Source organism: Bos grunniens, chromosome 3 (assembly GCF_055505025.1).
Source record: "Bos grunniens cultivar Pamir isolate PY7600 chromosome 3, Bosgru_T2T1.0, whole genome shotgun sequence".
NCBI classification, from domain to species: Eukaryota; Metazoa; Chordata; class Mammalia; order Artiodactyla; family Bovidae; genus Bos; species Bos grunniens.
In genome coordinates, this window is record NC_141167.1 from 18564801 (window position 1) to 18577034 (window position 12234).

Below are 12234 nucleotides of genomic sequence, written 5' to 3' on the forward strand. Positions count from 1 at the left end.
AGTGTGACTATACTTCACAGTGGTGAACTACAATACTTAAAAGTGGTTCAGATGGCAAATTCTATGTGTATTTTACCACAACTTTAAAAATTTAAATAAATAAACTGTAAAGTTCCTAAGTTACTTTTAGGGTTAAGAAAGGGTTATCCTGTCTATGTTATTTATCATAGGGGTGATATGGGAAGGAATGTCTTTATGCATGGGAAACCTCTCCATGTTTCTTAGATAAACATCAGTTCAGTTTAGTTCAGTCGCTCAGTCGTGTCTGACCAGGAGCTGACTGTGGCTCAGATCATGAACTCCTTATTGCCAAATTCAGACTTAAATTGAAGAAAGTAGGGAAAACCACTAGACCATTCAGGTATGACCTAAATCAAATCCCTTATGATTATACAGTGCAAGTGAGAAATAGATTTAAGGAACTAGATCTGATAGACAGAGTGCCTGATGAACTATGGACGGAGGTTCGTGACATTGTACAGGAGACAAGGATCAAGACCCTGTCTTGATGGAAAAGACATGCAAAAAAGCAAAATGGCTGTCTGAGGAGGCCTTACAAATAGCTGTGAAAAGAAGAGAAGTGAAAAGCAAAGGAGAAAACGAAAGATATTCCCATTTGAATGCAGAGTTCCAAAGAATAGCAAGGGGAGATAAGAAAGCCTTCATCAGGGATCAGTGCAAAGAAATAGAGGAAAACAACAGAATGGGAAAGACTAGAGATCTCTTCAAGAAAATCAGAGATACCAAGGGAATATTTCATGCAAAGATGGGCTCGATAAAGGACAGAAATGGTAAGGACCTAACAGAAGCAGATGTTAAGAAGAGGTGGCAAGAATACACAGAAGAACTGTACAAAAAAGATCTTCACGACCCAGATAATCACGATGGTGTGATCACTCACCTAGAGCCAGACATCCTGGAATGTGAAGTCAGTTGGGCCTTAGAAAGCATCACTATGAATAAAGCTAGTGGAGGTGATGGAATTCCAGTTGAGCTATTTCAAATCCTGAAAGATGATGCTGTGAAAGCATCATGCACTGCACTCAATATGCCAGCAAATTTGGAAAACTCAGCAGTGGCCACAGGACTGGAAAAGGTCAGTTTTCATTCCAATCCCAAAGAAAGGCAATGCCAAAGAATGCTCAAACTACTGCACAATTGCACTCATCTCACATGCTAGTAAAGTAATGCTCAAAATTCTCTAAGCCAGGCTTCAGCAATACATGAACCGTGAACTTCCTGATGTTCAAGCTGGTTTTAGAAAAGGCAGAGGAACCAGATATCAAATTGCCAACATCCACGGGATCATAGAAAAAGCAAGAGAGTTCCAGAAAAACATATTTCTGCTTTATTGACTATGCCAAAGACTTTGACTGTGTGGATCACAGTAAACTGTGGAAAATTCTGAAAGAGATGGGAATAGCAGACCACCTGACCTGCCTCTTGAGAAACCTATATGCAGGTCAGGAAGCAACAGTTAGAACTGGACATGGAACAACAGACTGGTTCCAAATAGGAAAAGGAGTACGTCAAGGCTGTATATTGTCACCCTGCTTATTTAACTTATATGCAGAGATAAACATAGAGGGTCTCAATTTTGGACATGTGCTTTAATGTAGAGAGGTTTTCTTACTCCTTCCAAAATATTTTTCAGGAAATGACTAGTCAAGGTGAGGCTGAATCCTAAGCCCATTACATCTTGGGTCTGTCACTTTATCATTCAGTTCAGTCGCTCATTGTGTCCAGCTGTTTGCAACCCCATGGACTGCAGCAGCCAGGCTTCCTTGTCCATCAACTCCCAGAGCTTCCTCAAACTCAAGTCTGTTGAGTCGGTGATGTCATCCAACCATCTCATCCTCTGTCATCCCCTTCTCCTCCTGCCTTCAATCTTTCCCAGCATCAGGGTTTTTTCCAGTGAGTCAGTTCCTGGCATCAGGTGGCCAAAGGATTGGAGTTTCAGTTTCAGAATCAGTCCTTCCAATGAATACTCAGGACTGATTTCCTCTAGGATTGACTGGTCACTTCATGGCGAGTCTGTTTTCTGCAAGTGTCGGGCAGCGGTTCTGTAACCAGGCTAAGATATGTCCTGAGAAGCTGGGGGAGGTGGGTTGAGAGCCCAAAGAGGGCGTTCTAAGATTTGGGGCTGGGGGATGGGCGAGCAGGACCGAGGTCTAAGGGAGGCGGGTGAGCTAGGACCGGTTGCCTGGAGCCGGCTTGGGACTCTGTTGCCTGGAAACAGCCTTTGGCCTAGCACCTGGTGAGCGTCTGGCGAGGTTAGGCGGCGCTGTACTGACCGGACACAGCAGAGCCAAGGCCATGGCTGGACACCAGAAGGAGAAAGCGATCTCAGATGAGGTCCACCAGAACCAGATCCTGCGGGAACTGTACCTCAAAGAGCTACGAACCCAGAAACTCTACACGCAGTATCACGTGAATCCACTCCGCAAGGGTGAGGGGCGCTACCAGACGGAGGGAGGAAAAGAGGGAAGGAGCCGGCAGGTGTGCGGGGCAGGGGGTGCAGGGTGGAGCCCAGTAAGAGACACCTCCTCTGACCTCGCCCCTATTCTCAACATTTCAGAACTATGACTTTGGGGTTGGGGAGGGGGTCTCATTCCCCATCACGTCAAACAGATGTATTAAAATGCATCCACATCCTGATTAAATATTTTATTGTAACGAATTTGAAAGGTTCTTTATAAATTTGCTTTTGAAATATTTTGCAGGGTTTTGTGTTTTGCGTGTGTTTTGGTTTGTTGTTGATAAGTTAAAGGATTTCTTTCCATCTTCTTATATTGTCTGAGGACCTTCAGAAAATTTAAGGGGCACAGACTCAAGGCCCAATTAGTTAAATGCCCCCTAATTAAATGGCCCCACCCCAACTCTTCTCCCTTTGCACATTCCTGGGCCAGTTTCATCTGGTCCTGTAACATCAGCTCCCTCTAAAGGCCACTGAGTCTCAAATGGAGACCCAGACCCACGTCCACAACCACCTCCCAGCTCCCTTTCCCTGGTTCATCCCGCACCCCTCTCCCACCTGTGGCTACTCCAGAAGATCTTGTTTTAAGCACAAGGCACCACAGCCACTCTTCTCTCCCTAGTTAGAAGCCTGGGAGTCATCCGCAGTCTCTCTCTCTCTCGCTCCACACAGCTCAGTAGGCACCGTACTGTTCCTTTCCTTAGCGTTTCTCTCACAGGACGGTTCCCACGTTCCTGCCTCAATGGGAGACGCCATCGCGCAAGACTGCGAATCCTCACTTAGCTCCGCCCTCTCTCCATCTGGCCTCCGAAGCCTCAGCAGGGCCCTCCTCACTCCTGCCTGCATTGATCTGATGCTTTCCTAACTCTCTTTCTCCCTCCAGGCCCAACCCTCCAACCCTCCCCTATACCATGGCTGGTGAGAGCTGTCTCAGAGGCCCCACAGCTTCTGAGCTGAGGTTTACCCTGATCAGAACGTAAGGCCCCTGTGGATGTGGTTCTGCTGCTCACTCAGCTTTATCCCAACTCCCCTCTACCCGCACCCTGTTCCTTTAATAAACATTTTAGTGTCTATTCTGCAGCATGCACAGGCTCTTTTCTGTCCCACCATATCTGAATGCGTGGAATTCCTAAATCACCATGCTATTCCCCCATCTCTTCACTTTCTCTTCTTTCTGAATTCTCCTCCAGCCCTTGTCGTTTGTCATTCAGTCATGTCCGACTCTTTGCGACACCAGGCTTCCTTGTCCTTCACCAACTCCTGGAGCTTGCTCAAACTCATGTCCGTGGAGTCAGGGATGCCATCCAACCATCTTATCCTCTGTCATCCCCTTCTCCTCCTGCCTTCAATCTTTCCTAGCATCAGGGTCTTTTCCAATGGGAAAGACCTCCCAGTCCTGGACCTGATTAGCTGTAGTCCACTGCAGCCCAGCTGTGTAGAAGAAATGGATTGTCATTATTTTAAAATAAGATTTGCATATAGTTAAGGTATGCTGCTGCTGCTGCTGTTAAGTCGCTTCAGTCGTGTCAGACTCTGTGCAACCCCGTAGAAGGCAGCCCACCAGGCTCCCCCATCCCTGGGATTCTCCAGGCAAGAATACTGGGGTGGGTTGCCATTTCCTCCTCCAATGCATACCATGTGACATTTAAATATACATTTATACAGTGAAATAATTAGGACAGTCATTTATTTAAGCATAACCACCTCCTCACATACTTACCTTTGGGGGTTGGGGGTGGGGGATGAGAGTACAGAAAATGTATATCTTCATTTTGCTTATGATAACCTGGTTTTCCTCTGGATCCTCCAACTACTAATTTCAAGAAAACCACTTAACATCCAATTCTGTTTAAGCTTGGCCCATTTCAACAATTTTCATAATCCCTTCCAGCAGTGTCCAGGCTTCCTAGGAAAGGTGCTTGGTCTCTCAGCTCACAATCGTCAGGCACATGATTAATATGATCCATTGGGATTAAGTGAGGAAATATTAGAATTTTTACTTATCATTATACTTATGTATAAAGAAAGAAATGATGCTTTGTTAATATAGGACAATAGTGCATAGAGACTATATCAATATACACATGTGGAAGTTTTTGTTTTTGTTTACTGGTAGGAGATAAGGATAAAACACATGGAGACCACTGGTTCCTTCTGGCCTCTGCTCACTTACTACTCCATTCCACCTAGCTCCCTCCACCAGAATTACTCTGCTTCTTGATATTTCTCTAACTCACCAAGCTCACTCTTGGATCTTCCCCATGTATCTCACACAGCAAGTTTATTCAGGACTCTGCTCCTCTGTCTGTCTTTAGAGACACATCACCCACACTGTGCCCCACCATCAACATGGGTTTATCCATATAATGTGCTCTATGTGGTTGCGCATCTTACTTATATTTGCCTGATATTATACATCTGTTTATTGAGCATGACCACAAGTAGAGTGAAAGCTCGGGGAGAACAGGGACCTTCTCTGTCTTGTTCACAGCCCTACCTCCACTGCATCAGTAATTATGAGCTGAATAGATGTCTGTGCATCCTCCACCTGGTACCACATGGCCTCCTGGGTATATATCACTATGTCTGGCTGCCTGATACATCTGCAGCTCCATAGATCAGTCTGTCCAAGAGACCATTCCGAGATAATGGAAATGTTCTCTGTCTGTGCTGATCTGAATGGCAGCCAGTAGCCATATGTGGCTGTTGATCACTTGAAATGCAGCTGTGGGACTGATTTTTAATTGTATTAAATTTAAATTACTCAAATTCAAGTCTCCACACATAGCTGGTGGCCATCATCAGGACAGTGCCTCTCAGATTGTGAGGTCCTTGTAGATCCTATGCCCTAGTGCCCAGCGTAATATCTGACATTGGACAGACACTCAAAAAATGCTAAATGGGTACCCAGCATAGGGAGTGTCTTAGAAAGGCCAGGGAGAAACTTTTTTAACTTAAACCTATGATACTGTTTTTCTCCAGTTCACACAATCGCCAGAAAGCCCATGTCTTGGCATGATAACCTGGAAGAACCTGCAGATGGTAAGTCCAGGATTTGAGAATGATGTTGAGACAGAGACCGAGGCAGCTGGCTGGGAGACTCTCAGGGTAGTGGTTCCTTAGGGCAGGCCTCAGTCCTCTGTTTGATCATCTGAAAGCTGAACTCATACTGACAAAACTCACGAGAAACCAGCATTTTCAAAACTGCCAGTTTATTAACTGTCAAACCAAAAAACATGCTCCTCATGGCCCTGACATTACATTTGTTCATCCATCCAATACTTAGCTGATAACAAGCACAGGTTCTGGAGTTCTACTAACTGAGTTCAAATCCTGGTTCTGCCATTCATTAACTGTGTGACTTTGGGCACTTTTTTTTTTTTTTTAACATTTCTGAACCTATTTCTTAGAGATGTTGTGAGAATTAAACAATATATTGCAAGTGTTTAAAACAGTATCTAGGGCCCCACGCTGCCCAGACTAGCAAACAATACAGTCAAGATGGCTAAACGTGATCCCAAGAAATCAAAGGGCAAGATGACTGCTTATGTCTTCTTTGTGCAGACGTGCAGAGAGGAACATAAGAAAAACCCTGTCCCTATTTTGAGGTCCCTGTCAAATTTGCTGTGTTTTCCAAGAAATGCTCCGAGAGGTAAGAGAAGTCTAAATTCAATGAAATGGCAGAGGTGGATAAAATGTGCTATGATCGATAAATGAAGGATTACGGACCAGCTAAGGGAGGCAAGAAGAAGAGGGACCCTAATGCCTCCAAGAGACCACCATCTGGATTTTTCCTATTCTGCTCTGAATTCTGCCCCAAGATCAAGTCTATAAACCCTGGCATCTCTATTAGAGACGTGGCAAGGAAGCTAGGCGAGATGTGGAATAACTTAAGTGTCAGGGAGAAGCAGCCATACATCAACCAGGCAGCAAAACTGGAGGAGAAGTATGAGAAGGATGTCGCAGACTAGGTCTAAATGGAAGTTGATGGCGCCAAAAGTCCTGATAAAGTTGCCTGGAAAAAAGTGGAAAAGGAAGACAAAGAGGAGGAGAAGGAAGAAGGGGAGGAGGAGGATAAATTTTAAAAGCTGTTGATCTGTCTCCTTGTGAATACCTTAGAGCAGGGAGCGCTGTGATTGACACACCTCTCATCCAAGACGTGTCTGTTGCCCTCGTTAGGTTTAACTACCCGATTGGATCATGATCGTATCGTAGTCTCTCCAAGTGCTCTAGTAATTGCCAGCAGTTTACAGGAAGTGGCCATGGGTATCTGGAGCACCTGGAAACTGTATCAAAGTTGTACATATATCCAAACATTTTTAAAACGAAAAGGTCTCATGTTCTCCTCACTCTGTGCACTTTGCTGTTGGTGTGACAAGGCTTAAAGATGTTTCTCGCACTTTTTTTTTTTTTAATCTGTAAGGTGGTGTGTTAATTCTATGGTCATTGGCTAGAAATCCCGAGTTCTCAACTGTACATATCTATAGTTTGTAAAAAGAAGCAACCAAGGCACACTCTTGACGTCAAGCTCCTTGCTTGGTGTGGAGGCTGTGCGGGTGATGCCTTCTGGAGGGGCAGGCTCAGGGTGTGCACTGTGGGGCTGGACCTGTGAACACCGCAGTGGGCATCCGTTTAGCTTCAGGTTGGCTTGTTTTTGTATATAGTGACATAGCATCCTGCTGCCATTCTTAGCTGTGGAAAAGGGGGCAGGGGTCAGCTGGCATGAGAAGTGTTTTGGATCCTTTGTAGTTGAAGTGCGGTAGTTTTAAACTGTTTTAAAAAAAAAAAAAAAAAAAACTGTAGAACTCTTGTCAGCAAAGCCAAGAGCCACAGCACCAGTGAAAGTTCAAGAACCTTCTATACTAAACTTAATCTGCAACGTTCTGTTTTTTGTTTGTTTTTTTGTATGTTTAGAATGCTGAAATGTTTTTGAAGTTAAATAGTATTACGTTAAAAAAAAAAAGTATCTAGTACATAGTGATCGGGACATGTTATTAATATTATTTTCATTATTACCTGGTGATAGTCACTAGAATGGGGCTGGGAATGTCATACCATAAGCAAAGAGACAGACATGTAAATACCCAGGTAAACAGAGAGCTAGATTGGGATGGCAGCAGCATGGGAAATAGGTGCCCACCTCAGACAGTAAAGTTCTGGAAATTGCTCCTGGAGAAGGTGAGGTGGAGTATGTTAGGTGCAGAAGAATGTGGAAGGACATTCTGGTTACACGAGAAAGCACAGAAATGAGACACCAGCATGGCCAAGAACTGGGAGTATTTGGCATGGCTGTGATAATACAGGTAAGTGGGGCCACATTTAAGAATAGGAGAAGAAGATACTTGATAGGAAGCCTAACTCTGCTGACAAGCTTTTCTCCTTCCCCTCTACCTTCTTAGGGTGGAGTTTGATGGAGGAAGGGTTGGGAAATGGGGGTGGGCAGAAGGAGTGAGGATTTCATAGCATCGTGGAGACAGACAAGGAAATAGACTGATAGAGAACAAGGAAGTGAGATTTCCATCTGTAGTGGAGACACCAGCCTGGCTAGAGCAAAGTATACCAGCTGGGGACTTGTAGCAATAAGGAAAAAAGCAGGTGGTAAGGACTTCATTACAAGCCGCCTTGTATTCAGGATTAGATCGGCCCAGTGCCCAGTCCTTTATTTTTTAATTCCATTCTCGAACATCTTGCTGAGGTAGATATCTTCCTCCCATTTTACAGATGAGCAAAGTGAGGCCCAGAGAAGTTAAACCACCTGTCAAGCTAGTAGTAGAAGGGCCATGAATGTCTGACTACAAGCCAGCTTCCTCCCCTTGTCAGACTACCTCCCTCAAACAGAGACTGCATAAGGTAGAAAATGAAATCTACTTAAGTCCTTAAGGTGTAGAGTTAGAAATATACCTGGTGTTGACAGCCATGCTGATTTCAATCCAGAAGGATCTGACCTCACTTCTTATAGTCCAGCTCCTCAGTCTCTTCTGCAGCTTCATTGCCCAAACTTGCTCATGCCCCAGGGCCTTTGTTCTTTCTGCCTGTGATGTGCTCCTCCTCTGCCTCTCTCAGGGCTGGCACCGGCAAGGCATCCAGAGAGGCCTCCCCTCGTCATCCTAAGTAGCCAGCCCTGCCTCCCCCTGCCCCCGGCCTACTCCTGTCTTCACAGTGTCCATCACTGCCTGCCTCTACGCGGTTTGTTTTTCTTTTTATTTCTAACTTTCCATTTTATATTGGAATATAACCAATTAATAATGTGGTATTTCAGGTGCACAGCAGAGCAACTCAGCCACACATATACATGTATCCATTATCCCCCAAACTCCCCTCCCACCCAGGCTGTCACCTGACATTGAGCAGAGTTCCCTGTGCTATACAGTAGGTCCTTGTTGGTTACCCACTTTAAATATAGCAGTGAGTACATGTCGGGTTTGTTTTTATACTTGTATATTGCATCCCCTGACCCCCTCACCCAGTCTACATTACCAGGAGACCAGGAACCATGTCTATCTCACTCTGCTCTGCCTCCAGGGCCCAAACAGTGCCTGGCACAGAGTTTGTTCTCAACAGATGTTTGTTGAGAGATGCGTGGAAGAACCAGATGCCTGTGTCTTGTCTAGGCAAGCCTCTGAGGCTGGTGCTCTGCCTGCCAGGAGGATGTGCCAGAGTCAAGGGCACAGCATCTCTCATTGGTCCCCAAACCTGACTCCTTTGTAACCCCTGCCTCATCTCCCAGCCAGGTTTCTAAATCTTATCCACCACGCTGCCCAGGGACCCAGAAAGAAATACCCAGAGACACAGACTGAAGGTCAAGAGATTGGATGGGATTCTGAGCCTTTGGTAAGTGGGTCTCCTTTACTTGGAAGATCAGGGGTAATCCAGCGGTGGTTAAGGAAACAGAGTTTGGAGCCAGATGCCTGGACTTTTCTGGCTACCATGTAATAGCTGTGTGACCCTGGGAAGTGACTAAGCTCTTTTGTGACTAAGATTCCTCTTAGTACAATGGAGATAATCCAGTATGTCTCTCATAAAATTGTTCCAAGGATTAGATAAGACAGTGCTTAGAACACAGTGCCTGGTACAAAGTGAATATTGCCAAGTGTGGATTAAACAAAGCTTGCTGATGACAGATGGCCTGAGTTTGCTCTCCCAGCTGTTAGTAGAGTGGTCTCGGGCATGTCACCTACATCTCCAAGTTCTGTCCCCTTCTCTGGAAAATGTGAATGCTAGTAACATATTTGTGTCATTGATTGGAAAAGCACCACTAAGTGCAAGGAGCCTGGAAATGCAGTCTTTAGCATCAGTTCAGTTCAGTTCAGTCACTCAGTCGTGTCCGAATCTTTGCGACCTCATGAACCGCAGCACACCAGGCCTCCCTGTCCATCACCAACTCCCGGAGTTCACTCAAATTCATGTCCATCAAGTTGGTGATGCCATCTAACCATCTCCTCCTCTGTCATCCCCTTCTCCTCCTGCCCTCAACCTTTCCCAGCATCAGGGTCTTTTCAAATGAGTCAGCTCTTCACATAAGGTGGCCAAAGTATTGGAGTTTCAGCTTCAACATCAGTCCTTCCAATGAACACCCAGGACTGATTTCCTTTAGGATGGACTGGTTGCAGTCCAAGGGACTCTCAAGAGTCTTCTCCAACACCACAGTTCAAAAGCATCAATTCTTTGGCGCTCAGCTTTCTTTATAGTCCAACTCTTACATCCATACATGAACCACTGGAAAAACTATAGCCTTGATTAGACAGACCTTTGTTGGCAAAGTATGATCTCCCTAAATGATATAGGGCTTCTGTTCCTAAGAAAGAAACACAGGATTTTGAATAGACTTGAAGAACTTCCTGTCGCACTTGTCTTTTAATTCTGATTATGTCATCTTCATTTCACAAACAGGGTTTAGCAAGAAAAAGCACCAGGGGCCACACATCAGGAGACTGGGACCTGAGTCAAGTCCAGGTCCCTACAAGACAAGGTCTTCCCCCTTCCCCACAGGCTTCTTTCTGACATCTGCCTGCTCCTCTCTAGGTCAACCCGCAACGTGACGACCGCAGGCTGAACCACTTCAGGGTCTACAAAGACATCACTCTGTACAAGGCTAAAATGTGGAGCTTGGGAGAAGACGATCGCCACAAGTAGTAATCCCTCAGCCCTGGCAATCCTTGTCATTAATGCCCAAAGCGTGTGCTGCCCGGGTAAATAAAGACACTTTTAAGCCTTGATCTATTTCTGTGTCCAGAGTCTCACGTTTCTCCCTTCTGCCCAAGTGCACCAGTCCACATCCTTAATCTTATAAACCAGCGAGAGAATTCCAGTTAAAGATGGCAAACTAAATGTATACAATATCTCCTCTGCCTTCTAGACCCCAATAAAAGACAATAAATTGATTTTTTAAAAGATAAATGAGAAACATTAGCAACCAAGAAAACTGAAGCCAGTGCTTAGAAGATGGAAAGCTGGTGGAAGAGGGTGGAGGAAACCACAAAATGTGAGCTGAGTGGGACACCTCTGAGCACAGAGCCCGGTCCCCCCAGGTCTCTGGAGAGGGGTCAGGATTCTGGACAGAATGGGTGTGAGGCAGGGAACTGAAGGAGGGAGGGAGTCTGCTGGGAGTCCCGTCACACACCCCAGCGCCAGATGCTTAACAGCTCCCACACTGGAGGTTTACTCTTGCAGGAATGGGCAAAGGCCAGGGCTTGGAGACACTAAGACATGGGCTAGGAGTAGGTGTGAGCCTGAAAACAATCAATGAACATCTGTGAAAGGAGGGATGAACCCCTCGCCCACCAGGCTGCATTTTTACCCTGGGTTTGAAGCTAGAGGGCTTCTTTTTGGGAAAATGAGCCAGCTCTAAAGAACTGCCCCCCAAAGACCCGCACATGGTACCATTTGAAGGTTCTGGGAATAAAGAACTAGGGACCATCCAGGCAGCTGAACACACAGAAGTGCTGGGAGAGTCACTCACCCAAGGAGTGCACGGACATTCTGTGCACCACACCTCATCACTTCCCCCACACCCGCCCAATACCTTGCTCTCTGTGTATCTTCCATCTGGCTGTTCCTGACTTATACCTTGAAGAGTGAAGCCATATACTGCTGAGGTCACTCCTGTTTTTGAAATTGCCAAGACTGAATGGAAGCTGCAGTCCTGAGTGGCCCCACCCTGATGGACATTTTCATCCAAGGATGGCCCAGATAAATTATTAGTGACTACATGGGGATCTAGAAGTGTGCCAGTATCTCATGACTGTTACAGTGCATCTGCTGTAAGGAATCCATGGTCAATGACCAGGGGGTGACTTGTGATATCATAGAAAGAGATTTGGTCTTTGTCATGGTTCCTAACACAGAACTCCTAAATCCTTTGAAATTTAAGTGATAGAGGTGGTAGAAGGGTCTTTTGTTCTAATGAAGTGAGTCTTGGCAGCTTCTTAATAGTTTCAGGATGGGGGCTGCTCCCCAGGAACACCAAACCTTGGTTAGAAACTTAAAACTTCCAGCCCCACCACCCAAAATCTGGGGAGGGAGGAGGAGCTCAAGATTGAACTAATTACTGATGGCCCATGATTTCATCAATAATGCCCACATGGTGAAATCTCCATAAAGCCCCTAGACTGCAGGGTTTAGGGAGCTTCCAGGTTCAGTTCAATTCAGTCGCATAGTCGTGTCCGACTCTTTGTGACCCCATGAATCGCAGCACGCCAGGCCTCCCTGTCCATCACCAACTCCCGGAGTTTACTCAAATTCATGTCTATCGAGTTGGT

At 45.6% G+C, this 12234-nt stretch overlaps 1 protein-coding gene and 1 pseudogene across 3 annotated transcripts; both read left to right on the top strand.

Moving 5' to 3' along the window:
- The first annotated feature begins 2244 nt into the window (after positions 1–2244).
- Positions 2245–10696, top strand: CFAP144 (cilia and flagella associated protein 144). 3 transcript variants are annotated; one of them, XM_086383301.1, is made up of 4 exons: positions 2245–2449; positions 5459–5518; positions 9204–9307; positions 10367–10696. In XM_086383301.1, the coding sequence occupies exons 1-4, from the start codon at positions 2317–2319 to the stop codon at positions 10475–10477; spliced, it is 408 nt and encodes a 135-aa protein (XP_086239427.1). In that variant the 5' UTR covers positions 2245–2316; the 3' UTR covers positions 10478–10696. The 3 variants fall into 3 exon arrangements, with proteins under 3 accessions (XP_086239427.1, XP_086239418.1, XP_086239437.1); XM_086383292.1 differs by having other exon boundaries at positions 10499–10696; XM_086383311.1 differs by having other exon boundaries at positions 2245–2430; positions 10499–10696.
- LOC147375151 (high mobility group protein B3 pseudogene) lies at positions 5942–6800 on the top strand (annotated as a pseudogene).
- Positions 10697–12234: the final 1538 nt, after the last annotated feature.